Source organism: Galdieria sulphuraria (genome assembly GCF_000341285.1).
Source record: "Galdieria sulphuraria unplaced genomic scaffold scaf_22, whole genome shotgun sequence".
In the NCBI taxonomy this organism is placed as follows: Eukaryota; Rhodophyta; class Bangiophyceae; order Galdieriales; family Galdieriaceae; genus Galdieria; species Galdieria sulphuraria.
This window is the reverse complement of record NW_005178453.1, coordinates 114,543-136,044: the sequence shown is the minus strand read 5'-3', so window position 1 is coordinate 136,044 and position 21,502 is coordinate 114,543. Positions and strand designations below refer to the sequence as shown.

Here is a 21,502-nt window from a genome sequence, read left to right as displayed (position 1 = left end):
CTCGACGCCGATCATTTCCTTTTGCAGTGAAAATCATTTTCCATTGAAAGAGGAATTGGAAGGCTATTGCCGAAAGAGCCAACACAAAAGACAGTGTTTTGTTGTGAAGGTGACCATTTCTTCTTTTGTTTCAAATGTCCAAATTACAGACAGCAACAGTTCGCTCTGCAGTAGCAGATATTTTAAGAGAGTCACAAGAAAAGAAGCGCAACTTTGTTGAGACGGTAGAACTCCAGATAGGCCTTAAGAACTATGATACCAAAAAGGATAAGCGCTTTAGTGGCTCCATAAAGCTTCCGTACATTCCAAAGTCTAAGTTACAAGTAGCTATATTGGGAGATGCTATTCATGTTCAACAAGCACAGGAACTTGGAATAGATGCTTATGATGTGGAAGCTTTAAGGAAGTTCAACAAACAGAAGAAACCCATCAAAAAGTTTGCTAAGAAATATGACGCATTTCTAGCTTCAGACTCTGTTATTAAGCAACTTCCGAGAATATTAGGTCCCGCGTTGAATAAGGCAGGAAAGTTTCCGACACCCATTTCGCACTCAGATAACTTGCAAGAAAAAGTCAATGAAATCAAAGCTACTATCAAATTCCAGTTGAAGAAAGTACTTTGTATGGGAGTAGCAGTTGGTAACGTGCAAATGACGGAAGATCAGTTGGTTGCTAATATCACACTCGCTATCAACTTTTTGGTTTCTTTGTTGAAGAAGAATTGGCAAAATGTCAAGTCATTACACATCAAAAGCACTATGGGCAAACCCAAAAGAATTTTTTAGTAAAATGTTGTTTGTTTTTCTATCAACTTTGTTATCTCAGCAATCATATAATAAGGCTGCAACAGGTTTCTATGTTTATCCTTGTTGTAGAGGTTGCGGAATAGCTTTAAATAGGCAGTCAACCAAGATACTTCGACTAGGAAAACGAAACATTGGTCAAAGAGTGGCAATACTTTGTGAACAGTCTTCTGGTCTCGTAACAACAACTGAAAAGGTCAAAGTAGAGGAATACTTTTCTTTCCAACTTGATGACTTTCAACAAGCAGCAATAGAGTCACTTAGAAGACGAGAGAATGTACTTGTAGCTGCACCTACTGGTTCAGGTAAAACAGTTATTGCAGAAGCAGCTATATATTTGGCTTTGGCAGCTGGAAAAAGAATTTTTTATACCACACCTTTGAAAGCACTTTCCAATCAAAAGTTTCGTGACTGTCAAAGAGTTTTTGGGGTTTCCAGAGTAGGACTACTTACAGGCGACGTGACTATTCAAAGAGATGCTGATATTTTGGTATTAACTACAGAAATATATCGTAATATGTTATATGCTGATACGACAAGCATATCGGATTCCGTCTTTGCAGTTGTATTTGATGAATTTCATTTTATGAATGATCCGGAAAGAGGAACTGTTTGGGAAGAGGCAATCATTGCAAGTCCCAAAGAGGTTATTCTGGTTGCATTATCAGCAACTATGTCAAATGCTGCTCAGTTGAAGGATTGGTTAAGTAATGTACACAGAAAAACTTCACTTCATGAAACTCATGTTCGACCTGTACCTCTTCATTTTCAGTTTTGTAATCACAAGGGTCTACATGACTTGCTTCATACGTCCAAAAAAGATGAAAATGCTTGTTCTGCATTATCAAAAACTTTGTTATTTGACTACAAACAGCATTATCAGGTGGATAAAAACAAACGGAGAAGAAATCGTTCTACTTTGCGCTCATTGCAATCTCCTAGTGTTGGTTTTTTGGTTCGCATTTTGTTTCGACGTAAAATGTTGCCATGTATTCTATTTGTATTTAGTAGAGCGGGTTGTGATAGAGCTGCAGAGGAACTTGGAGACAAGCTGAGGTCGCATTTAGTAACCAAAAGAGAACAACAAGTATTGCAGAGTAGAATTTTTCAGTTTATTGATCATTTTCCTGAAATAGCTGCACAACAAGAAGATCGTTTGAAGTTATTGCAGTTAGGAATTAGTGTTCATCATGCAGGATTGCTTCCTGTTTGGAAGAACTTTGTAGAAGAATTGTTTATAGAGGGACTTATTAAGGTGATATTTGCAACAGAGACTCTTGCAGCTGGTATGAATATGCCAGCAAGAACAACGGTAATCAGTGCACTGTTCAAACGTGGTGATAATGGAATGGAGAGATTAAGTACGAGTTCTTTTCAACAAATGGCTGGAAGAGCTGGTCGTAGAGGAAAGGATTCGCAAGGTTTCTGTGTCGTTTTGCAATCTCCTGATACTCATCCTAAACATGTCTTTCAGCTTGTAACTGGCAATGTAGAGGCAATTACTTCGAAATTTTTGCCAACTTATGGCTTGGTTCTTAATCTATTACAAGATGGCAAATCACCACAACAAGTGAAAGACTTTTTAGGCAAGTCATTTGGTAACTTTCTATTTGCATATGAAAGAAAAAGACAAGAACAAGAAAAGGAAAATGAGTTGCAAAAATACAATAGTGCGATGAAGACTTTGACAGAAAACAATATCGTACTGGAAGAATGGAAAAGATATCGTAGATTGCAACAAAAGCTGAAGATGGAAAGAAGGACTTTGAGATATCTCACAAAGCAATGGATAGAAATGCAACGTCAACTTGTCGAGGAATGTTTGTTATATGCGAATGTTGGAGTTGTGCTATGGATAGATGACGATAGCTCATCAAATATTTTAGAGAACATGCATTATGAACAGAACGAGACGATGATAGTTGAAGACGTTGACAAAGAGCGACAAGTTGCTTGGCTTTTGAAATCCTATCCATTCAAAGATAATGAACTTTATCTTTGTTTTACGGAAAGAAATCATTTTCGTGTCGTAACTTGTTCACAAATCCTAGCTGTATCACCAAATGATTCCCCTTTTGTTTTGCAACCTGATAGGATAGAATATCTTATGGAAGAATATAACAAACAGAGACAGCAGGATAAGGTGACTTGCGATAATACTTTTTGCATTGGAACCGAAAGGACTGCAAGTATGTTAGTCAACATTCCCAAAGAATGCTATCTATTAGAAAACATGAAAGAAAGAGACCCAAAACTTTTATCGCAAAGAAGGAAAGTATTACATATCCTAACGCAATTGGAACAAAGTCCAGTACATCATTTGAAGAATCGCAAAGAACTATTACGTTTGTATGATAAAGTAAACAAGTGGCTGAAGAAGAAATCACCAGAAGAATGGTTGTTTACTGATGCTTCCCATACGGAACATTATTATCATCATCATCGATAGAAGAATTGGACAAGTCAACTTCAAGCTATGATGACCAGATGACAAAGTCTTGGGATTATGTGCAGTCTCTATTGAAAACATTGAATACTTTGAGCTTTATTGAAAATATTAGATTCACAACAGAAGAGACTTGGTATCGGGTGACAGCTCTTGGTAGATTATGTGTTGCTATTCGAGGAGAAAATGAAGTATGGCTATCTATTGTGCTGGGCTATCTAGGTGGGCAAGTACAAACCTATGAACCACATCATTTGATAGGAGTTGTCGCCACAGTAATAGGTGATCCTATAAGAGAGGACGCAGTGATCAATTGGGAAGCTTCTTCCATAACCTTGACATTATTAGAACAGTTACAAGTATATTATGATCAAGTTGTGAGTATTCAAAATCAACATGGTATTGTCTGCTTCACTCGTATGGAACCTGGCTGGTCAGGTATAGCAGAAACTTGGGCGAAAGAAGCCAATTGGTCTAGACTGGTTTCAGGTACAAGTTTGGATGAAGGTGATATTTGCAGAAATCTCAGAAGAGTTTTGGATATTCTAAGACAGATTCCACGACTTCCTGCAAGTTTGGGAATCATTTCAGAAGAATTTCGCCTTTGTGCACGAAGAGCAATGGCTTTCATGAATCATTTTCCAGTTTGTGATGATATTACATATTCTTTAGAACTTGACTAAACTATATACCATACCCTGAGTTAAGTGTTTACATTCTACTCTTGAAAAGTAGTTTTTTCTTTTTCATGATATTGTTCATCTTCTATTTGTTGCATAGTCGCAGCTAAAGTTGCAGAAAACGACATCGAAGATAAATTGGCAGAAAGTTCATCCATACTTTTCTCTAATAATGGCCAATCTTGCGAAGAAATAATTTTTCCTTGCGAGTTCTCTTCTGAATCTCTTGGAAAATCAAATGAGTTGGATATTTCTGTATTCAATTGTCCATACTCGTTATGCGAACTCAAAATGGCATTGTTGTCTGAAGTTGTCGCCAAATGAGAATTTGGAAACAATGCGTCTTCTCGTAACTCTTCTTCCTTACCTGTTACAACTTCTGGTAAGGAATCACTAACAACTTCATGATGTTCATCAGTTCTCAACAATTTTGGAAAATATAACATAGATGAGGAACCACTTTCAAACCGTTCATGTTTTCCAAGAACTGCTTTGGTTTCCTGATGCAAACTTTCCATAAGATTCTTTAAAGAACTGCTATCTTGGTTAAAAGACTCTTGAAAAGGAAACGCTCTTGGATATGAGAATTCAGCACTTGGATTATCCATATTCATATTCCCTTGCTGCTCCCCTAGAGCATAGCCTTCTGAGACGTTATGACCAGATACTCTCAACTTATGAAAATTGCCACTCGATGAAAACTTGACGGAATCTTCTTCATCTAAATTTTGTGATAAAAGATATGCAAAATTGCTCTTCCTTGCAGTTCCAAAACTCTGGAAGTCTCTCTTCGAACTCTCATCAAACGAATCTTCCTCGCTTTGAAAACAACCCAAAGTAGTTTTGATGTTTTCAATAGTCTGTAAATTCTCATTAGGTGCTGTTGTTTCATTCTCTTCATCCTCATCTTCCATTTTTCAAAGCTTCTTTAGAACAACAGACTAAAGGAACAAAGATACTACCTACCATATCTTCCTCTTGCAAAGTTCTCACCTCTTTGATTCCTAGAAACTACCATACTACCAAACTTTGAAATAAATTGGGCTTGAAGTGAAACCAGTTCTGCTTCATACTCCCGTAAACGCTTCTTTAGAATTTCGTTCTCTTCTTGTTGTCGAGCAACTGTTTCCTTTAAACTCTCGTTTTTTCGATAGAGAATTTCCCCCAAGTCTGAAAGAAGATACTCTTCAGGAACAAAAGGCAAACCAAATACTGGGTTATAACATATAAGGTTAGGACTCTTTACAAAGCGTTTGTCCTTCACAACTCCAACAGGTCGATTGCGTTGAATGCCAACCCACAATTCTGGTTGGTCACGTTGAAACAGCTCGTGTGAGAACTCATAACTATAAAATAATATCGTAAACAACTATTTAATCACTCGCAAACTCAGCCTGTACCGTTTCTGACTACACTTGTGAAAGCCATATTGGTTCAGTTGACGAACAAAGCTTGATAAGTTTCCATGTTTGAAATAGTTGGGTAGTATAACACTAGATGGAAAGCTTTACCAACATATTCCAAGTTTTCATCTTCACACTTACGTCGAAAATTGTCCAGGATCCCAAACAACAAAACTCTTCCCGTTGGGACTCCAGGAAACAATGTGATTAGTAGAAGGTTCTTCTATAAATTCGACCAACTTGCGAATGAAAGGAGTACAGGTATTGTTGTCAAGTTGTTCTCCTGACTCATAAGTATCATTCATCACTTTTCTCAAGTGGAGGCTTTCGTTGATCAATTGAACATTTCTTATTCCAATTCCATCGCATCTTTAGTTGAAGAAGTATGACTCGTCGTGTAATTATCATTTTCTTCCGAATAAGACTGTAACCAAAAAGGATTTCTTTTGATATCATTTTCAGCAGTATAAGGTACGATTTCATAGGTTGGAGTGTTTTCATAAATATGCCATTCTGCGGTCTTTAGTGTGTGACCGTGTGTAGATCTCTGTTGTTCATCACATAGGAGTTGATTGTTAGTTGAAAAATAAAGTTCTTTGAGAGGATTAAGATTAGCAAGTTGCGTATCTGTTACTGTGAGAGTGTAATTATCCCTATTCTTATCTCTGGATAGCAACATATGAATCACTGGAAAGGGGTCTTTTGAAGACCCAACACTTTCATCAGAAACTAAACCTTGGCTGGAACAAGTTTCACTCATATTGTCTTGTAAGTCTATATATTCTTTGTGCAACTCAACAACAGAATCTGTTCCAGTATGGCATCTTTTGTGTTCCAATTCTTCCGAGTTATCTTTGAATACGAGTCGTGAGTTGATGTTGCATCTATCGTCTCCAACTTACCTAGTAAACACTCATTCGTTCTTTTACGCTTTTGAGGCAATGTTTGATAGTTGGGAGTGTATGTAGACCAGTTATTCATATATATATCTATATGAAAAGAGAATTATCCATTTACGTACATTGTGATGAACATTATTACACGGAACATTCTTGAAACTTCCTTTGTTCCAACAATGATAACAATATTTCATTGGCATTGTTTTATCGAGTAACTAAACAATGTAGAAATAATAATATAAAGGAAAAATATCAACTTTTCATAAATTGGGTTAGTCTATAGCGATCAATGGTTAAATGTTACTCATGAAGAACTTCAACGACGAAGAGCATAATAGTCAATTGACAGACGAAGTTTTACCAGAACCTGAAGACGCACGAGTAATTGCAAATATATTAAAGGCTGTTGGTGTAGAATCCTTTGATACCCGTGTGGTGGCGCAACTTGTGGAGTTTGTATATAGTGCGTTGAACAGCTTCTGCTCCTTATACCACTAACGCAACTTTATACCAGAATATATTGGTGAAGTATTGGAATTGTCGAAAACTTTTGCCCAGTATGCAGAGAGAGAAGACATTAGACAAGATGATGTGAAACTGGCAATATCTTCATTACTTTCCAAGTCTTTCACACAACCTCCTTCAAGAGATGTACTATTACAGCTATGTCGAGAAAGAAATGCAGTTCCTCTTCCAGTTGTGGATACTTATGTTGGTATTCAATTACCGCCAAAAGAGTTCCAGCTTACAACAAGAAACTATCAGTTGAAAAGAAAAACGGTATTTGTCATTTTTATTTAGGAAACAAAAAGTGAAGTTTTTCACATAGACTACTGAAAGTGTGGCTTCTCAAGAGCTGTCTGAAGCTACTGGCAACATTAGTATAGGAGAGTCATCTTTACAACCAAATGAAGAAGAATCCAATACTATGAATACTTGAATACTAAACTTCATTCTTGTTGAGGGGGAAAATTCTTTCATTGGAAGACCCGCACTTTGTGATCGTCGTTGAAAAGTATTCAGTTTTAGACAATAAAATATTTGGGTCTAATATGGAAGTTTCCAAAGCAAACGGAACAGAGAATAACGTAGAAAAATTCGACGCTGCTACACAAGAAGCTACGTATTTAGACGAGGCAGATGTCGATGCGGTATGTCGAGTGTTGTGAGCAGAGGAAGACGTGGTTGACCTATTTTTTGATTTAGGAATTGGAGGCCATGAAAAAGAGATTACAAGAAATGGAAGAAGAAGCGAATCGACTAAAAGAAGTTCAAGAACAAAGTGCCTCTGAAGTTCCTTCTTCGGAAGAGGTAGACCGACGCTCAGTATATGTGGGCAATGTAAGTCTTCTTTGACCGAAGCTCTTAGTTTTGTTTTAGAGTTATTTGTTTAGGTTGATTATGGTTCAACTCCAGAAGAGCTTCAAGCCCACTTTAAGGAATGTGGAACTATCAATCGAGTGACTATATTATGCGATAAATTTACTGGACATCCAAAGGGTTTTGCATACATAGAATTTGCGACAGAAGAAGGAGCGAATAATGCGGTTATCTTGAATGAATCTCTTTTTCGAGGTCGTAACTTGAAAGTTTCAATCAAACGAACCAATGTTCCAGGAATTAGTACTACGGATAGAGGGAGAGGAAGAGGATTTCCTCGAGGTATAGGATTTCGTGGAAGAGGAGGTCTAAGAGGAGGATTTCGTGGACGAGGTTATCATGGCTTTCGAGGGCGAGGTCGAATGACACCTTATTAGATCTTTGCAAAGTTGTCCATTTCTATACATCGACTTGTTTTGGAGAAACGAATTGTGAAAATAAAAGAAATAAAAACTGTAAAACTCTCCGAAATAGAAAAGAGAGTTATTTTCTCCTTTTTGTGCGTTGTTTTAATGATTGCATAAATTGTTTTCTTCTTCTTTGTTGAATTATTCCAGTAACTTGACGTTTCTGCTTGGCTCGATTGGTGGTTGGACCGGTCTTGAACTTTTGTTTGGAACCTTTTCCATATTTTTGTCGATCATTACGACCTTGTTTTACAGCCGCTATTCTCTCCTCCTTACTTCTTCTCCTTTTGGTCTGAAAAGTTTCAATGTCAGCCACAGATATCGCTTTTAAGGCATTCTCATCTATAGCAATGGTTCCCATTCCTAACTGTTTCAGTCTCACAAAGTCATTATCACTTAAAATGCGCTGAGTGAACAGATTGCTATCATAAGCATTGTCTTGAGTAGAATACTGGCTATTCGTTTCTTCTATAAAAGAGTCTGTTTCTAGAGAGGAATCACTTTCTTCATAACAACTATCAGAACTATCCCAACTTTGAGAGCATGTTTCATCATCTTCCTCAGAAGAGACAGCAATCAAAGATGAAGACTCGGAAGCGAGAGCTCTCTTTTCTTTCATTGCTCGAATATTTCCAAGTTTTCCACGTTCCGACTTGGCAAGCAAACCAGGACATAATTTTCGATAGACAGAAAGAAGAGACCTTGCAGCCATCATAACACTCTTATCCTTTGAAGTTTTGTATTGAATAAGGTCCTCCAAAAGTGCAGTATCGATGGCATTCGGTTGTTTCTCACATAATAAACGAATGGAATTCAAACCTACAGCACAAGTATCGGCTGACATTTGAGGTATCACAAAGTGATCTGCAATGTATCGAATCACCATTTCAATAGTTTCCAATGGAGTATATTCATGAATGGCTTGTAATAAAATAACTAATATTTTGGTAACTCCTTCTTGATGTGGACGAAGATATTTCAGTAGATAATGAATAAATGGAGGAATATCTAATAGATGAAAACCGACAACTCGAGCTATCAGTTGGATAATGGCAAGTCGCAACTGAAAACGTTGATTCTTTTTCTTCAACTCTACAAAAAGCTTTTCTGCAAATTCTTCCGGTTGAAACAAAAGAGAGACGGGAGGTTCAACTTTGGGATCCAATTGATGCTTTCGCCTCCTTCGCCGTTCGCTTTTACATATTCTTGAAATTTTCCGTTCCAACTGCCTTCTTTTTCTTAAATTCTTCTTACTAGTCAATTTATAATTGTTCCACAACTCTCTTGTCTTTTGAGAAACTACAGCGTGCACTTCATTCAAGTGTTTCTCTTCTTCATCAGAACTAGAATAAGAACTGTCAGAGTCATCATCCTCTTCAAAACGTTCCTGTAAAAAGAAATGAATAGCAATCGCTTTCATTTTGGTATTCTCATGAAAACAACAAGAGGACATGACATTGCAAGTTGAAGCATCTGAAAGAATACCTTCTGCATAAAGTCTCACTAATAACAATAACGTTTTCTGGGCAACCTTTTCATGACTGTCTTGTAGATATTGATACAGAACAGACTTGCATTGGGAACCAAGTTTTGAACCTCCTTTCATTTCCCTTTCCACAGCCTTTATAGTCACTTGAAAGAGATACTTCCTAAGTTGTTTGTCCGAACAATGAAATAACTGAAAGTAACAAGGCAACAAGTTGGAGATATCATAAGCCGAACTTTTTGAAAGCGTGGCAAGTGTCCGCACTAACTGAAACCTCAATCCAGGATCCAATACTTCTCCGTGCCTTTGCAAAATTTGCACCACATCCTGCAGTATTTGTTGAGTAACCTGAAACTGGGCGACGCTGTTTGCAATACTAGTGACAAAAATCAGCAACGAAGATATTTGTTCGGTACGACTAGCGCTATTTGCAAGTGTGAGTTGCAAAAGCGACTCTAAAAGTTGCAACTGTGCTTCTATATCTTTTTCATATGCTTTAAAGTCAACCTTACAATAGTGACACAACTGTTGCAGTTCAGAGTTCATTATTATTATTATTAAATGGGTCTCATCAACTATCGATCAAAAACCATTTCCTCTAAATGTCTTTCTCTTATCAACCGTTATCATCGAGAAGTGAGACAACGTCTATGATCAACTGGTATAGGGAAGGAAAATATCATAAGGAAGCTACTTTTAGTTTTCAATTTTTGCGCAACTTGTATACAATATTTATACTTTCTCAAGTTTCCAAAAAGGATAGATATTTATTAGGATTGTGGAGTGTACTTATCGTCATTAGTCTTTTGTGTAGTTACCAGATTATCTTGATTCCTGGAAAAATATATCAATATTTGTTGGAAGGAGACAAGGAAAATTTTGTTCGTGAATTGTGGACTCTTCTGTTTTGGTGCATATTGATAACCTGTATTCGTATATCTAGAGCAGCTTGTCAAGCTGTACTGAGCAACAGAGCTAGAAAGGCTGTGACAGAATACATACAGTCCATATACTTGTCCAGCTTTTCCTTTTATCTTCTTCAGAATTGCAAGGACTTTCCAGATAATCCAGATCAAAGAATTGTTTCTGATATCGAACAACTTTTTGAGTTGTTTTATCAGACTCTTGGTGGTCAGTTGGGTTCCAGTGGTCTAATAGAAGCAGTACTCAATATACTATGGTACTCTTTTCAGACTTTGGTTCGTTGTGGACTTGTAGGAATTGCCATTGCATATGCGTGGTCGACTTTGATTGGCGCGGTAGAAACATTGCTAGTCAATGTTGTATCACCTTGGATATTTCAACAAGAAGTATTTCAAGCTTGGTTTCGCTTCCTCCATATTGATTTGAGAAGAAATGCAGAGTATATCTTGTTTCAAGGTGATGGCAACTTTGAAAAGCAAAGGCTACAAGAAGCTCTGGAATCGGTAGTCGATAATCGGTATCGTATTATTTTCAGACAATTGGGATTGAATAGTGTTCAAGTTGGTTATGGATACCTGACCAATCTTATCATGTATATAACCATAGGCATTGTGTTATTGCAAGGGTCATACTGGAGCCTTGAGAAGGATTCTGCCAAGGCAGAATGGATTGCGCAAACAAGTGGTATATTTATATCGTTATTATATGGCTTTACGACTTTGATTCAAAGAGGAACAAACTTAAGTAGCTTGGTACCAGTTTGTACTCGGGTAGCGCAGTTATTGGATAAACTGAAAACTTTGACCCATACTTCGATGGAGTCATGTATTGAATTGCATAGGGATCGCATTGAAGTATGTGATATGGTAGTGAAAACTTTAGATGATAGAGTTTTGTTGTCATCTTTATCCTTCCAAGTTGCCAAAGCAGAGTCATTGTTGATATGTGGACCTTCAGGTATAGGGAAAACTTGCATTATTCGTTGTCTTCGTGGTTTATGGACACCCTTAAGAGGAAGAATTTTTCGACCTGCCTTGAGCGAAGTATCTTATCATGGAATTTACTTCCTTCCAGAATATCCTTATTTGCCTCCCAATTGTTCATTACGTGAGCAACTTTGTTATCCGAAATCAAAAAACTCCCAAAAGGAAGAAGAATTAGAATTATCCAGTCTCTTAAAATATGTAGGTCTATCCAATCTACAGCATAGAACAGGTGGATTGGATTCTCAAACGGACTTGGCTTTGTTGCTGTCAGCTGGAGAAAAACAAAAACTTTGCTTAGCAAGGGCGCTCTATCACAAACCAAGTTGGATAGTAATGGATGAAGCTATTTGTCATCTTGATACCGAGTCAAAACAAGCAATATATGAAGTATTAAAGTTCCGAGGTATTGGATTTATTACAGGTAAGACACTGAAATTGCCAAAAAAAGGATTGGATACTGATGTTGAAGAATAGTAAGTCATGACGAGGAATTGAAAGCCGTTCATGACAAGATTTTGACTCTTTCGGATATATGAAAAGTCTACAAGTCGCTACCCTTTTTGAATATGGAAAAGACTAACAATATTTTAATATTTTCTCGAAAGAAATAAACTATAGACCTGACTCAAAGAACGCAATGCAGTGTATATGTGCACTTTCTATTTCTCACCTTTTCTGAATCTTTTCATAGTTCTTTCTCATTCATTCATTGTGTTCAAGTGCGCGTTTATATTGTCTCCAAGACCTACTTAACATGCGTAAAAAGACATGTCCACCAGGTCCTTGTAAATCGGGAGGTATTTCAGGCTCTATTGCGTCTTCCGGAATATGAACAACTTGAGATAACAAATACGACCCTTTGATAACTGATGCAGCGCTACATTCCTTCAATGAGTCAAATGATTCATTCACAGTGTTCTTCGCCATTTGATATTCTTCTTGTAAATGTTTCTCTAAAACATTGTGTTCCGCAGTAGCATTCTGTGAAAGTCTCCCTGATTGGCCACTATCTTCAGAAGGATTCTTTGAATTTTCTCCCACATGAGATCCACTTCCCTGTTTTGAAAAGATGGATCTATTTTCAGCATTTTCCAATAAAGATGAATTGGTACATTCAAAAAGTACTTTACATATCGACTTTTTCGAGGTGGTCTTGGATTTCTCGCTCCATTGATTTCTCTGTTCCACTGGAGCTTCTTGTCTAGTTTCCTGATAAGTATCAGGAGATACATTCACATAAAGAAAACCGCTTTGATTGAAAACTTCCCTATCTCTAAGACATTTCATCGAACCATTAAAGATAGGAGGAATGTGGTGAGGAAATGCTCCAGGTATCCTTGGCGGTTCAAAACCATAAGATGCAAAGGCTGTAGATAATAGTTGATAATGATATATTTGTTGTTGTACACAGCACCACAAAAAATATTGTTGACTGTTTTCGAAAGTCTTACAATCTTCTCCCTTCTCTTTCAAGAGCTCAGTACCTTCTTTTCCATGTATAATTACACTCTTGTGTGGGTTGCCATAAAAAGAAAAAGGGTTATTCTCGCAATTGATATTCGATGACATGGAATCAATACCAGGGTGCATAGTAGCAATATTTAGATAGAATGTTCAAACAAACTTTCAAAGGAGCAAAGTAGTAATCAGATAGCCTTCCTTGTCAATTTGGCTTTTGAAGAGAGAAAAATGCTTGATGATGCGTTGACAATCCCAACAACAACAAAAATGGGGACCAATGGGATTTTGCAAAATCAAAAGAAAAATGTCGTTTCGTAGAGCGTGGAAGCCAAAGTTAACAAACACCTTTCACTGCGCACTCAGGGCAAGACAGTAGTAATAAATACTTGTTTTGTTAAACGACAACGATTGGTTAACCCAACAAGGTTATGAATAGCCCCAACCTTTGAAGATGACTTGTAGACTTCGAGAGCAGACTCCAGGTTATACGTAGTCACAGACGCCTCTTGCCTTACTGTTCTTGCTAGGGCTTCAACCACGTTTGTACAAGAAAGTGATAGTTCAAGTTGACCCAAAAGTAAAAAACAGGAAACACACAAAAATTGTTCTTCCACAGAAACCAGACAAAAAATATGGTTATGAATAATTTCCCTCAGAAAATTGAGGTTACGTGTGCGATTTTTTTGAATGAACCAAATTTAGCAAGAGGTCCATTTCTGACCATTCCTCCTGTCGATTTCAACGTCTAGAAAAGTCATAAAATTTGCATTATTTCATGCGGCAAAATTATACATAGACAGGTCTCGAGTTCCAAGTCTTATAGCTTCGCTCAACTTTGCATCATAGATAAAGATGCACTTGTTTTTGTGTACTAGTTAAATATCTATCCTCTTTATGTCAGTCTCTGGAGTTACAAGACACAGCTTGCTTATGAAAGGACAACGTTGACGTTGATTTGAGAAATTTTTGGGCGCTAAGGGCAACAGAAGAAGGAGGGAGCTTTGGGTTTCGGGAGTTTGTATGTTCGGAGAGACTTCCACGTTACAACCTTCTTGGCCACTTGAACGAAGCACTAGAGAATTCTTTATTGAGCAATTGATTGGCATATTTTCCAAATTGTTCAATAGAGAAAGCCGTGCAGTAAGTCATAGATTGAAAGATTAACCTTGCTTCGTTAACAGTGGCTAGTATATAGAAAGGATCGTCCGTGCAGAAGAAAATAATGCCTTTTTGCACTCTAAATCTTATCGTCAGTATAGTCAGCTACTGTCAGAACTTTCAAGGCAAGCAGAAAAAGCAAGCAACAAGTCTTTCGAGAACAATAGCGTTGGATCAGTAGAACCAAAGAAGAGTCAAGGGGGAACCTCGGAATCGATGAGCGGAAGCCTGAAGACAAACAAAAGAGATAGAAATGGTAAGTTGTTACTTTCAAATCCTCGCACAGAACAAAAAAGTTGGAAGCTGGATACCGGAAACTTGATGCTATCTCCTTTGCATCATAATGGCAGCGTTGAGTCTTCAGGAATTATGTCGACGGCTTCTTCAGATTGTAATAGTGTTGTTTCTCTCCGAAATGAGGAACGAGACAAGTCGGGATTGAATCCAACTATTTACAGAACAAAGTCTGAGATGCTTGGTCCTTCTAAACGTGTGCTACCTTCAAATCCTTCTCTCGAAGTTGCCAATTCAACGCAGGCCTTTTTTATTGCCTTGAAGAACAAATACAAGATACCCTTTCGCTTTTTAAAAGGCGTAGTTCCTATGATTGAAGATGATACAGTTTGTCCAAAAGAATTGAAACATCGAATTCAGCAGTTTGCTCATTTTTTGGATCTTGAAAGGGATCAATTTGTTGAGTTAAACATAAAACCTGAAGTTCTTATGAATCTAGACACGACCATGGATACCATTTTGCATATGTTTCGTCCACTCTTGAAGGAGGTTGTACAATGGGTGGAAACGTTTGGTCGTAGCATGTTTCAAATGGAACCATCATACTTGTCGAATCATTTAAGTTTTTCAAGTGAAGAAAAATCATCAAATAGTACTGCAGATTTGTTGCAAACCAATCCTTCCAACAATCAACAATCAACTTGGGCATCTGAAAAGGAACAGGTCATTTCCATTTTGAGTAGTAAATCGTCTCGTGATGGCATTGTTGACTCTAAGCAACGTGTAGACCCTTCGAAAGTGGAGAATGAGGAGAGTTGTATCAGTGATGAATTGAATAAAGACAAGCCTCCCTGGAATTGTCAGTTGCAGACAGCTGCAATAACAACTATAGACTATGTGCAGCGTTTTACGAAGTATATGTCTCAAGTAAGCATCAAATTTGTATGTTGGTTCATTTTCTCAAGTTTGTTAGTCTAATGCCTTGAAGGAAGGAAGGTTGCGTGGACAATGGGAGATTTTGAAAAGCTTGAAAAGTATTTCAGACACTGGTGACCAACAGTTTGTCCATGAAGAACTATATGGTGCGTATGAAGTGGTTTCTTTTCATTGGATAGATTGCTTATATTTTTGACTTTTCAGAAAATCTTAAATTTGCTTGCTCATCTGTGGAACGAAGGTATCCACATCTTCATCATGAGTTGTATTATGATGCTGTTATATACATCATTTGCAAGGCGAAGTGTACTATTATTCAATTGCCTCTTTTGTTTTTGTTTCCAAGTATAGAAAATGATGGAAACGTGTTTTTCTTAATACAAAACGAAGCTTGTGGTGGCGGTGAATTAGGAGAAAGTCTGATAACGCATTTTTATGAACAAATAGCAACACAACTAACTTTAACGAGAAATGTGTCTTCTATTCTTAAGATTTGGGGCCATATTACTCAGTCATTTATGGAAATGATCTTAAAGGAGACGCGTAAATCGACTTGATAACATTCTGCTGTGCTCACTTTGACTATCTTTGTTGTATTCACTTTGTCAATCCTGAGTTGATATAGATTCAATTTTGATATTTCTCTTGTGTAACTCTAGTGATGTACTTTTGTGAGTAAGGATGTACATATTTAGAACTGCTGTATGAGTGAAAATAGAAAGAAATGTTTTTTGAAGACTAGTTTCCGTCAGCTTTTTGTAAGTCCTTTATAATGTACAATTGTATTTGGTAATGAGGATAAAGCTGTTGATAGGATATTCGCGATTCTTTCAAGGTCTGAAGTCATATCCTGTAGAATACACTATTACAAATTGTTACTACAACGAATCATTCTATACATTTGAAACTCGCTTGGGATAGTTGTAGCAAGGAATCCCAAGTCATCTATGTAAACTTGTTGCAAACACGATCCTTCTGTGCTCTAATATTGAGATGGGAAGGAATCACAAAAGACCGAGTATTGAGAGCAACTTGAAAACTTTCTAGAAGCTCTCTGTCATTTTGTTTCGACTGCCGATCGATTGCTTGCTCGACTTGGGCCTTTAATCGATTCACTGCTATATCATCACAATAACTACAAGACTCCAATATCTGAATATCTCTGTAGGCATTAAACAGGTCGCCTATATGCAGATAAGCCTTGGCACGTTGAAATACTGCTTTGACTTCCATCGGTCTCATATTAAGAGCAGCATTACTATGTAACCATGCCATATAAGGTTTAGACAGTCTATTGTAACATATTGCCAAATTACAACGTAAGCCAACCATAACTTCACGAAAAGATTGTTTTTCCAACATTGTGGCGGTAGCGTGAGAATACAACATATCGAAAGCTTCTTCATATTTGTCTAATGCATTCTCTACTTGTTCCAACTGCACGGAAGGATTACTCATCAAATGCTTGGCCTCGTTCTTCAACTGAGAAACTGATTCTAAAATACAACTACTTTCGTTTTGTTCTACAGAGGTTGTTTCTCCACGAATGACATCAAGTAAACTCAACTGCAATACAACTATTTAGTGTTATAACTCAAAAATGCAAACAGAGTCTCACATGTAGAGAAATGGTGGACTTGTTTGGGTCAACAACATCCGACGATCGTACAACGCATTCTGAACCAACATATAGGTCAGAAACTATTTGTTCCAGGTCTCTCGAATACTATCAAGTCAATTCCAGTTAGTGCTTATTCAGAGAATGGGTGAGACAAAAACGAACAAAACCTCTACCCAGCGGAAGCCAAAACTTGAAGAGTGACTGCTCACTTTCTTCAGTGTCCTTCTCCTCGACAAAATTATTCATCAGTTTACATTGCACCAGACACTTGTCGCCTTGTCTTGGACGATCTCCAGTGCCTGACTTGACAAGTTGCAAAGTACCATTGGTTAGCAATAACGTCCAATTGAAAGCCATGATTAAAACGGATTCGGATTTCAGTATCTGCAACAACTTGAAGAATTTCATTTGGACGTATATGAAGTTGTCTTGAAAATGGGAGTAGGAAGTTCGACAGCTTCAGGAAAACTTGAGAAAGCTTTAGAAACGGAATTACCTGATGACGAACGATATTTTGGTTTGGAGAACGTAAGTAGTTTATTTCTCACGGTATATTTTTACCGAATTTGTTTGTTGTTGTTCTTCAAAGTTTGGAAACACTTGCTATTGCAGTTCTGTATTGCAAGCTCTGTATTTTTGCAAACCTTTTAGGGAACGCGTTTTAGCTTATAAAAAAGAACTACTGAAGCGACAACAAGAGCTAGAAAGTAACGGAATTTCGGAACCAAACCCAGGGTCTTCTATGAATGGAACTGCAACAAACCATGTTTCCTCTGCCTATTCTTTTAAAAATGCCTTTAAAGGAATGGGTAGTGCAGTTGGGCTTAATTCAAAAAAGTCTAGAGGCAGCTCTGAGGAGCAACGATCAGAAGCTATGTTGCCAAGATCCAGTGTCAGCACGAGAATCTCTAAGGGCTCTGTAGGATATGACAAAGAAAATTTATTGACGTGTTTAGCAGACTTGTTTTACCAAATCAATACTCAAAGGAAGCGTATAGGTTCAATTGCTCCCAAGAAATTCATCGAAAGATTGCGAAAAGACAATCAGTTATTTAGTGGTTGTATGCATCAAGACGCGCATGAATTTTTAAACTTTATTTTAAACGAAATAGTCGAGATACTTCAAAGAGAAGAGGAAGCTAAGAAGCAGAAAATAACCAAGAAAGGGAGAAACAGCCTAGATAAGACCGATGAGGGGTCGGATTCACCTCGTACTTGGGTTCATGACTTGTTTGAAGGTCTATTAACCAATGAAGTTCGTTGTCTTAGTTGTGAAAATGTAACGCAACGTGTAGAATCCTTTTTTGACCTTAGTGTTGATATTGACCAGAATTCATCTATTACGAGTTGTTTGCGCAACTTTTGTTCGACTGAACTACTAACAAAGCATGACAAGTTCTTTTGTGATGCTTGTTGTTCATTACAAGAAGCAGAAAGGTCTGTTCGAATCAAGAAGCTTCCATATATTCTCGCTCTTCATCTAAAACGCTTTAAATTTATGGAACAATATCAACGCTATAAAAAGTTATCCTATAGAGTTGTGTTTCCTCTGCAACTTCGTCTTTTTAATGTTAGTGAAGATGCGGAAGATCCTGACCGTTTATATTCTCTTGTTGCAGTTGTTATTCATGTAGGAAGTGGTCCTAATCACGGACATTATGTTTGTTTGATTAAAAGCTATGGTCGGTGGATTCTGTTTGATGATGAGTGTGTAGAACTCAAGGATGAAAATGACTTGGAAGCAGTTTTCGGTAGTTCGTTTGAAATGGGTCCCAGTTCTGATGCAGGATATATATTATTCTACGAGACAGTTCCTGTGAATATGAGATAATGAAACTTATGTAATACTGTAAGAAAGAAAATGGTAACTATTGAAATAATTTTCTCTTTTATGGGAAAAGCCTATTGGGAGATCCACTTAGTATTTGGCTTGGGAGAAAAGTATAAACTGGAATAGTAACCAAGCCTTTCACTCTATAAAATATTCTGTTTGAACTTTTGTTGTTTGTTGTGGGATATGTCCAACTCGTTTCCAAGGTTTCCTTATCCACTATCTTTTGAAGAAGGTTGGAGCTTCATATGGAACAAGGGCTTCTTACCACTTCAACACTGTCTCGAGTCGGGAATGGACTCGAGAAAAAAATATGGCGCCGAACAATGGATGGCAATTTATAATACTGTGTATACATTATGTACTCAAAAGCCGCCTCATATTTATGCCGACCAACTCTATGCCAGTATCAAGGAAACAGAGGTACAGTATCTGAAGGAGAGAGTCTTACCTAGTGTGAAAAGTTTACACAACGAGTTTAAACTGAAAGAGTTGGTACACCGTTGGGAAAATCATAAAGTGATGGCAAGCTTTTTGCTTCTATTTCCTTTTTTCGTTGCAGTCAACTTAAAGTGTTTTGTAGATGCGATGGATTCGAAAGATTTTCGGTTATTTGGACAGATTTTATGTGAAACGAGCACAGAAGCCAACTTTGGACGAACTAGGTTATGAATGCTTTCGAGATAATGTTTTTCAAGCTGTCAAGGCCGAAGCAAGATCTATCATACTCAGCCTTCTTGAAAAGGAAAGAATGAGTGAAACTGTGGACCAGCTTTTGATACAATCTGTTGTCCGTATCTTTATTGAGTTGGGAAATGGATCCTTGAAACTGTATACTGAAGAATTGGAAACACCCTATTTGAAAGCAGTTGCTGAATATTGTAAAGGCGTGTCAAACCGTTGGGCAGAAGAAGACTCTTTTCCTGTGTATATGATACGAGTAGAAGAAGCTTTAGAAGATGAAGTTCGTAGATGCAAAACTTATTTCACCGAACAAACAGAAGAAAGATCTTTGTTAATTTGTGAAGCTGAATTGCTCGACGCACACCAACACAAATTGTTGATGAAAGAACAGTCTGGATTTATACCATTACTTTTGCAAGGAAGAAAATCTGACTTGGCAAGATGGTATAGGTTGTTCTCTAGACCTGGTGTTTCACAGGGTATTGAACCTGCAGCGGAAATGTTACGAACCCAGATTTTGCAAGAAGGAAACGATGTTGTAAAAGCATTTCGTGCAAGATTAGAGCAGAATGATAAAAATGGAGGAGAAAAAACTCTTCATGGACAGGAATTGATTGAAACTTTGATGGAAATTCATGAACGGTAAGCATTAAAAAGGTCCGTTACTATTGCATCTAATAGAGTTTGGTGCAGATATCTGGAAGTCATTATTACTTGTCTTGGAAGCCATACACGATTTTATAGAGCGATCAAGGAAGCTTTTGAAAGCTTTTTGAATCAACCTCTTGGGAGTGTAACTTGTGCTGAATTGTTATCGACGTATTGCGACACACTATTGAAAGCCAGTGGAGAGATACGACATCTTTCAGAAGATGCCATTGAGGATAAACTGGAGAAAGTAGTAAAGCTATTTAGCTATCTTTCAGAGAAGGATTTATTTGGGGAGTTTTATCGAAAGCAACTTTCAAAGCGATTGCTTTTTCAACGTTCATTGAGCGAAGACTTGGAACGCTCCTTTATTACCAAGCTGAAGATGACCTGTGGCTCTCAATATACGTCAAAATTGGAAGGAATGGTGACAGATATGCATTTGAGTCGAGAAGTTCAGGAAGGTTTCCATGTTTGGCTTCAGTCCAATGCTATTCAACAAGTCTTAGGCAACATAGACTTTAATGTGACTGTTTTAACTACTGGACATTGGCCAACTTACAAATCTGATGATATTTGTCTGCCAGAAGAACTTGGTAGGTGTCTATCCGTATTTCAAGAATATTACGATAGCCGCACTTCACAAAGAAAGCTTCGTTGGGTTCACTCTTTGGGCGTTGGTACATTGCATTGTCATGGCTTTCCTTTTGCTAAAGGAAAAAGTTTTGAGTTGCAAGTTAGTACCCATCAAATGTGCATTTTACTGTTGTTTAACGATACAGAGCGACTTTCATTTGAAAGCATTCATGAGTCTTTGAATGTTGGAAATAGTGAACAAGATTTGGAAGGTCTAAGAAAGTACTTGAATAGTTTGTGTAGTTCTAAATATCCTATTCTTCGCAAGGATACAACAGGAAACGATCAAGAAAATGCGAAGAATGATGTAAGTACAAAAAGGGTGAGGTCTTCTCGTTGTTTGCTGAAGAATATACAGGAAATGTATGAAATCAACTGGAATTTTGCACCTCTATCGCGGAGGATCAAGATTCCGTTATTAATGGCAAGAATCAATCAAGAAGAAAAGGAAGCTACACGAACCGCAGTGGATGAGGATCGTCGTCATGCTATAGAGGTTTGTTACTAGAATTTTTTACATTTTTGAATACTTATTATTATTCATATAGGCTGCTATTGTTCGTATAATGAAAAGTAGAAGAACTATTGATCATCAAAGACTGATAGTAGAAGTTAGTCAACAATTGATGCAATTGTTTAACCCGGATCCAAAGGTGATCAAGGCAAGAATAGAAGATCTTATCACTCGAGTAGGTTCTCTTTCGCGATTATTCGTGCGTTTATATTGAAATCATCTATAGGAATATATTGAAAGAGATGAACAAAATTCTTCACTGTATAAATACGTCGCATAGGAATAATTCTTTTATTGCGAACTTTTGTTTTTTGGTTATTGAACATAAAGAAGTAACTTTGACTAGTCTTATCATCACTACTTTT

General features: G+C 37.3%; 13 protein-coding genes across 15 annotated transcripts; 8 read left to right on the top strand and 5 right to left on the bottom strand.

Moving 5' to 3' along the window:
* The first annotated feature begins 4 nt into the window (after positions 1 to 4).
* On the top strand, positions 5 to 839 carry Gasu_29500 (60S ribosomal protein L1Ae). The gene has a single exon (XM_005706195.1). It carries the CDS (start codon positions 135 to 137, stop codon positions 783 to 785), a length of 651 nt encoding a protein of 216 aa, XP_005706252.1. The 5' UTR covers positions 5 to 134; the 3' UTR covers positions 786 to 839.
* A 15-nt stretch (positions 840 to 854) lies between these two features.
* On the top strand, positions 855 to 3,919 carry Gasu_29490 (ATP-dependent RNA helicase). Its single transcript, XM_005706194.1, has 4 exons — positions 855 to 877; positions 1,000 to 3,200; positions 3,278 to 3,822; positions 3,866 to 3,919. The coding sequence occupies exons 1-4, from the start codon at positions 857 to 859 to the stop codon at positions 3,880 to 3,882; spliced, it is 2,784 nt and encodes a 927-aa protein (XP_005706251.1). The 5' UTR covers positions 855 to 856; the 3' UTR covers positions 3,883 to 3,919.
* Positions 3,920 to 3,923: 4 nt separating this feature from the next.
* Positions 3,924 to 5,644, bottom strand: Gasu_29480 (heat shock transcription). The gene is made up of 4 exons (XM_005706193.1): positions 5,474 to 5,644; positions 5,330 to 5,422; positions 4,896 to 5,275; positions 3,924 to 4,836 (listed from the first exon to the last, which is right to left on the bottom strand). The coding sequence occupies exons 1-4, from the start codon at positions 5,635 to 5,637 to the stop codon at positions 3,968 to 3,970; spliced, it is 1,506 nt and encodes a 501-aa protein (XP_005706250.1). The 5' UTR covers positions 5,638 to 5,644; the 3' UTR covers positions 3,924 to 3,967.
* Positions 5,645 to 5,653: 9 nt separating this feature from the next.
* Gasu_29470 (uncharacterized protein) lies at positions 5,654 to 6,454 on the bottom strand. The gene is made up of 2 exons (XM_005706192.1): positions 6,235 to 6,454; positions 5,654 to 6,184 (listed from the first exon to the last, which is right to left on the bottom strand). The coding sequence occupies exons 1-2, from the start codon at positions 6,311 to 6,313 to the stop codon at positions 5,682 to 5,684; spliced, it is 582 nt and encodes a 193-aa protein (XP_005706249.1). The 5' UTR covers positions 6,314 to 6,454; the 3' UTR covers positions 5,654 to 5,681.
* Positions 6,455 to 6,484: 30 nt separating this feature from the next.
* On the top strand, positions 6,485 to 7,199 carry Gasu_29460 (transcription initiation factor TFIID subunit D7). The gene is made up of 3 exons (XM_005706191.1): positions 6,485 to 6,694; positions 6,746 to 7,011; positions 7,061 to 7,199. The coding sequence occupies exons 1-3, from the start codon at positions 6,529 to 6,531 to the stop codon at positions 7,169 to 7,171; spliced, it is 543 nt and encodes a 180-aa protein (XP_005706248.1). The 5' UTR covers positions 6,485 to 6,528; the 3' UTR covers positions 7,172 to 7,199.
* A 5-nt stretch (positions 7,200 to 7,204) lies between these two features.
* Gasu_29450 (RNA-binding protein) lies at positions 7,205 to 8,068 on the top strand. The gene is made up of 3 exons (XM_005706190.1): positions 7,205 to 7,382; positions 7,438 to 7,572; positions 7,626 to 8,068. Exons 1-3 carry the CDS (start codon positions 7,284 to 7,286, stop codon positions 7,986 to 7,988), a joined length of 597 nt encoding a protein of 198 aa, XP_005706247.1. The 5' UTR covers positions 7,205 to 7,283; the 3' UTR covers positions 7,989 to 8,068.
* A 5-nt stretch (positions 8,069 to 8,073) lies between these two features.
* On the bottom strand, positions 8,074 to 10,134 carry Gasu_29440 (SDA1 family protein). Its single transcript, XM_005706189.1, has one exon. It carries the CDS (start codon positions 10,048 to 10,050, stop codon positions 8,095 to 8,097), a length of 1,956 nt encoding a protein of 651 aa, XP_005706246.1. The 5' UTR covers positions 10,051 to 10,134; the 3' UTR covers positions 8,074 to 8,094.
* Positions 10,135 to 10,144: 10 nt separating this feature from the next.
* Gasu_29430 (ABC transporter, ATP-binding & transmembrane domain) lies at positions 10,145 to 11,919 on the top strand. The gene has a single exon (XM_005706188.1). The coding sequence runs from the start codon at positions 10,155 to 10,157 to the stop codon at positions 11,886 to 11,888; it is 1,734 nt and encodes a 577-aa protein (XP_005706245.1). The 5' UTR covers positions 10,145 to 10,154; the 3' UTR covers positions 11,889 to 11,919.
* A 4-nt stretch (positions 11,920 to 11,923) lies between these two features.
* Positions 11,924 to 13,624, bottom strand: Gasu_29420 (uncharacterized protein). The gene has a single exon (XM_005706187.1). It carries the CDS (start codon positions 13,002 to 13,004, stop codon positions 12,117 to 12,119), a length of 888 nt encoding a protein of 295 aa, XP_005706244.1. The 5' UTR covers positions 13,005 to 13,624; the 3' UTR covers positions 11,924 to 12,116.
* Positions 13,625 to 13,814: 190 nt separating this feature from the next.
* Gasu_29410 (uncharacterized protein) lies at positions 13,815 to 16,119 on the top strand. The gene is made up of 4 exons (XM_005706186.1): positions 13,815 to 14,015; positions 14,064 to 15,194; positions 15,241 to 15,349; positions 15,408 to 16,119. Exons 1-4 carry the CDS (start codon positions 13,896 to 13,898, stop codon positions 15,758 to 15,760), a joined length of 1,713 nt encoding a protein of 570 aa, XP_005706243.1. The 5' UTR covers positions 13,815 to 13,895; the 3' UTR covers positions 15,761 to 16,119.
* On the bottom strand, positions 15,955 to 17,204 carry Gasu_29400 (hypothetical protein). 2 transcript variants are annotated; one of them, XM_005706184.1, is made up of 3 exons: positions 16,987 to 17,204; positions 16,822 to 16,929; positions 15,955 to 16,769 (listed from the first exon to the last, which is right to left on the bottom strand). In XM_005706184.1, exons 1-3 carry the CDS (start codon positions 17,179 to 17,181, stop codon positions 16,149 to 16,151), a joined length of 924 nt encoding a protein of 307 aa, XP_005706241.1. In that variant the 5' UTR covers positions 17,182 to 17,204; the 3' UTR covers positions 15,955 to 16,148. The 2 variants fall into 2 exon arrangements, with proteins under 2 accessions (XP_005706241.1, XP_005706242.1); XM_005706185.1 differs by having other exon boundaries at positions 16,124 to 16,769.
* Positions 17,205 to 17,214: 10 nt separating this feature from the next.
* On the top strand, positions 17,215 to 18,820 carry Gasu_29390 (ubiquitin carboxyl-terminal hydrolase 12/46). Its single transcript, XM_005706183.1, has 2 exons — positions 17,215 to 17,352; positions 17,414 to 18,820. The coding sequence occupies exons 1-2, from the start codon at positions 17,260 to 17,262 to the stop codon at positions 18,653 to 18,655; spliced, it is 1,335 nt and encodes a 444-aa protein (XP_005706240.1). The 5' UTR covers positions 17,215 to 17,259; the 3' UTR covers positions 18,656 to 18,820.
* Positions 18,821 to 18,824: 4 nt separating this feature from the next.
* Gasu_29380 (ubiquitin-protein ligase (Cullin)) lies at positions 18,825 to 21,481 on the top strand. Of its 2 annotated transcripts, XM_005706181.1 has the most exons (6): positions 18,825 to 19,283; positions 19,321 to 19,981; positions 20,033 to 20,930; positions 20,982 to 21,119; positions 21,172 to 21,312; positions 21,364 to 21,481. In XM_005706181.1, the coding sequence occupies exons 1-6, from the start codon at positions 18,842 to 18,844 to the stop codon at positions 21,415 to 21,417; spliced, it is 2,334 nt and encodes a 777-aa protein (XP_005706238.1). In that variant the 5' UTR covers positions 18,825 to 18,841; the 3' UTR covers positions 21,418 to 21,481. The 2 variants fall into 2 exon arrangements, with proteins under 2 accessions (XP_005706238.1, XP_005706239.1); XM_005706182.1 differs by having other exon boundaries at positions 20,033 to 21,119.
* The last annotated feature ends 21 nt before the right edge of the window (positions 21,482 to 21,502 follow it).

Excerpts from the sequence above, each read along its gene's own strand:
- Gasu_29500 (XM_005706195.1), top strand. The coding sequence starts at position 135 with ATGTCCAAATTACAGACAGCAACAGTTCGCTCTGCAGTAGCAGATATT.
- Gasu_29490 (XM_005706194.1), top strand. The coding sequence starts at position 857 with ATGTTTATCCTTGTTGTAGAG. Across the intron at positions 878-999 it reads TGTTTATCCTTGTTGTAGAG|GTCAAAGTAGAGGAATACTT; the intron begins GTTGCGGAATAG and ends ACAACTGAAAAG. Across the intron at positions 3,201-3,277 it reads AAGAAATCACCAGAAGAATG|CTATGATGACCAGATGACAA; the intron begins GTTGTTTACTGA and ends GTCAACTTCAAG.
- Gasu_29480 (XM_005706193.1), bottom strand. The coding sequence starts at position 5,637 with ATGAATGATACTTATGAGTCAGGAGAACAACTTGACAACAATACCTGT. Across the intron at positions 5,276-5,329 it reads CACAAGTGTAGTCAGAAACG|TTATGAGTTCTCACACGAGC; the intron begins GTACAGGCTGAG and ends ATTATTTTATAG. Across the intron at positions 4,837-4,895 it reads CTTTGCAAGAGGAAGATATG|ATGAGGATGAAGAGAATGAA; the intron begins GTAGGTAGTATC and ends GAAAAATGGAAG.
- Gasu_29470 (XM_005706192.1), bottom strand. The coding sequence starts at position 6,313 with ATGAATAACTGGTCTACATACACTCCCAACTATCAAACATTGCCTCAA. Across the intron at positions 6,185-6,234 it reads AACGAATGAGTGTTTACTAG|ATAACTCGGAAGAATTGGAA; the intron begins GTAAGTTGGAGA and ends TCGTATTCAAAG.
- Gasu_29460 (XM_005706191.1), top strand. The coding sequence starts at position 6,529 with ATGTTACTCATGAAGAACTTCAACGACGAAGAGCATAATAGTCAATTG. Across the intron at positions 6,695-6,745 it reads ACTTGTGGAGTTTGTATATA|AATATATTGGTGAAGTATTG; the intron begins GTGCGTTGAACA and ends ACTTTATACCAG. Across the intron at positions 7,012-7,060 it reads ATCAGTTGAAAAGAAAAACG|ACTACTGAAAGTGTGGCTTC; the intron begins GTATTTGTCATT and ends TTTTTCACATAG.
- Gasu_29450 (XM_005706190.1), top strand. The coding sequence starts at position 7,284 with ATGGAAGTTTCCAAAGCAAACGGAACAGAGAATAACGTAGAAAAATTC. Across the intron at positions 7,383-7,437 it reads ACGAGGCAGATGTCGATGCG|GAATTGGAGGCCATGAAAAA; the intron begins GTATGTCGAGTG and ends TTTTTGATTTAG. Across the intron at positions 7,573-7,625 it reads GCTCAGTATATGTGGGCAAT|GTTGATTATGGTTCAACTCC; the intron begins GTAAGTCTTCTT and ends TTATTTGTTTAG.
- Gasu_29440 (XM_005706189.1), bottom strand. The coding sequence starts at position 10,050 with ATGAACTCTGAACTGCAACAGTTGTGTCACTATTGTAAGGTTGACTTT.
- Gasu_29430 (XM_005706188.1), top strand. The coding sequence starts at position 10,155 with ATGATCAACTGGTATAGGGAAGGAAAATATCATAAGGAAGCTACTTTT.
- Gasu_29420 (XM_005706187.1), bottom strand. The coding sequence starts at position 13,004 with ATGCACCCTGGTATTGATTCCATGTCATCGAATATCAATTGCGAGAAT.
- Gasu_29410 (XM_005706186.1), top strand. The coding sequence starts at position 13,896 with ATGTTCGGAGAGACTTCCACGTTACAACCTTCTTGGCCACTTGAACGA. Across the intron at positions 14,016-14,063 it reads TCAATAGAGAAAGCCGTGCA|TATATAGAAAGGATCGTCCG; the intron begins GTAAGTCATAGA and ends AACAGTGGCTAG. Across the intron at positions 15,195-15,240 it reads TTACGAAGTATATGTCTCAA|TCTAATGCCTTGAAGGAAGG; the intron begins GTAAGCATCAAA and ends CAAGTTTGTTAG.
- Gasu_29400 (XM_005706184.1), bottom strand. The coding sequence starts at position 17,181 with ATGGCTTTCAATTGGACGTTATTGCTAACCAATGGTACTTTGCAACTT. Across the intron at positions 16,930-16,986 it reads TTCCGCTGGGTAGAGGTTTT|TATTCGAGAGACCTGGAACA; the intron begins GTTCGTTTTTGT and ends TTGACTTGATAG. Across the intron at positions 16,770-16,821 it reads AGTCCACCATTTCTCTACAT|TTGAGTTTACTTGATGTCAT; the intron begins GTGAGACTCTGT and ends GTTGTATTGCAG.
- Gasu_29390 (XM_005706183.1), top strand. The coding sequence starts at position 17,260 with ATGGGAGTAGGAAGTTCGACAGCTTCAGGAAAACTTGAGAAAGCTTTA. Across the intron at positions 17,353-17,413 it reads GATATTTTGGTTTGGAGAAC|TTTGGAAACACTTGCTATTG; the intron begins GTAAGTAGTTTA and ends TGTTCTTCAAAG.
- Gasu_29380 (XM_005706182.1), top strand. The coding sequence starts at position 18,842 with ATGTCCAACTCGTTTCCAAGGTTTCCTTATCCACTATCTTTTGAAGAA. Across the intron at positions 19,284-19,320 it reads GTTATTTGGACAGATTTTAT|GTTATGAATGCTTTCGAGAT; the intron begins GTGAAACGAGCA and ends TGGACGAACTAG. Across the intron at positions 21,313-21,363 it reads TAGAAGATCTTATCACTCGA|GAATATATTGAAAGAGATGA; the intron begins GTAGGTTCTCTT and ends AATCATCTATAG.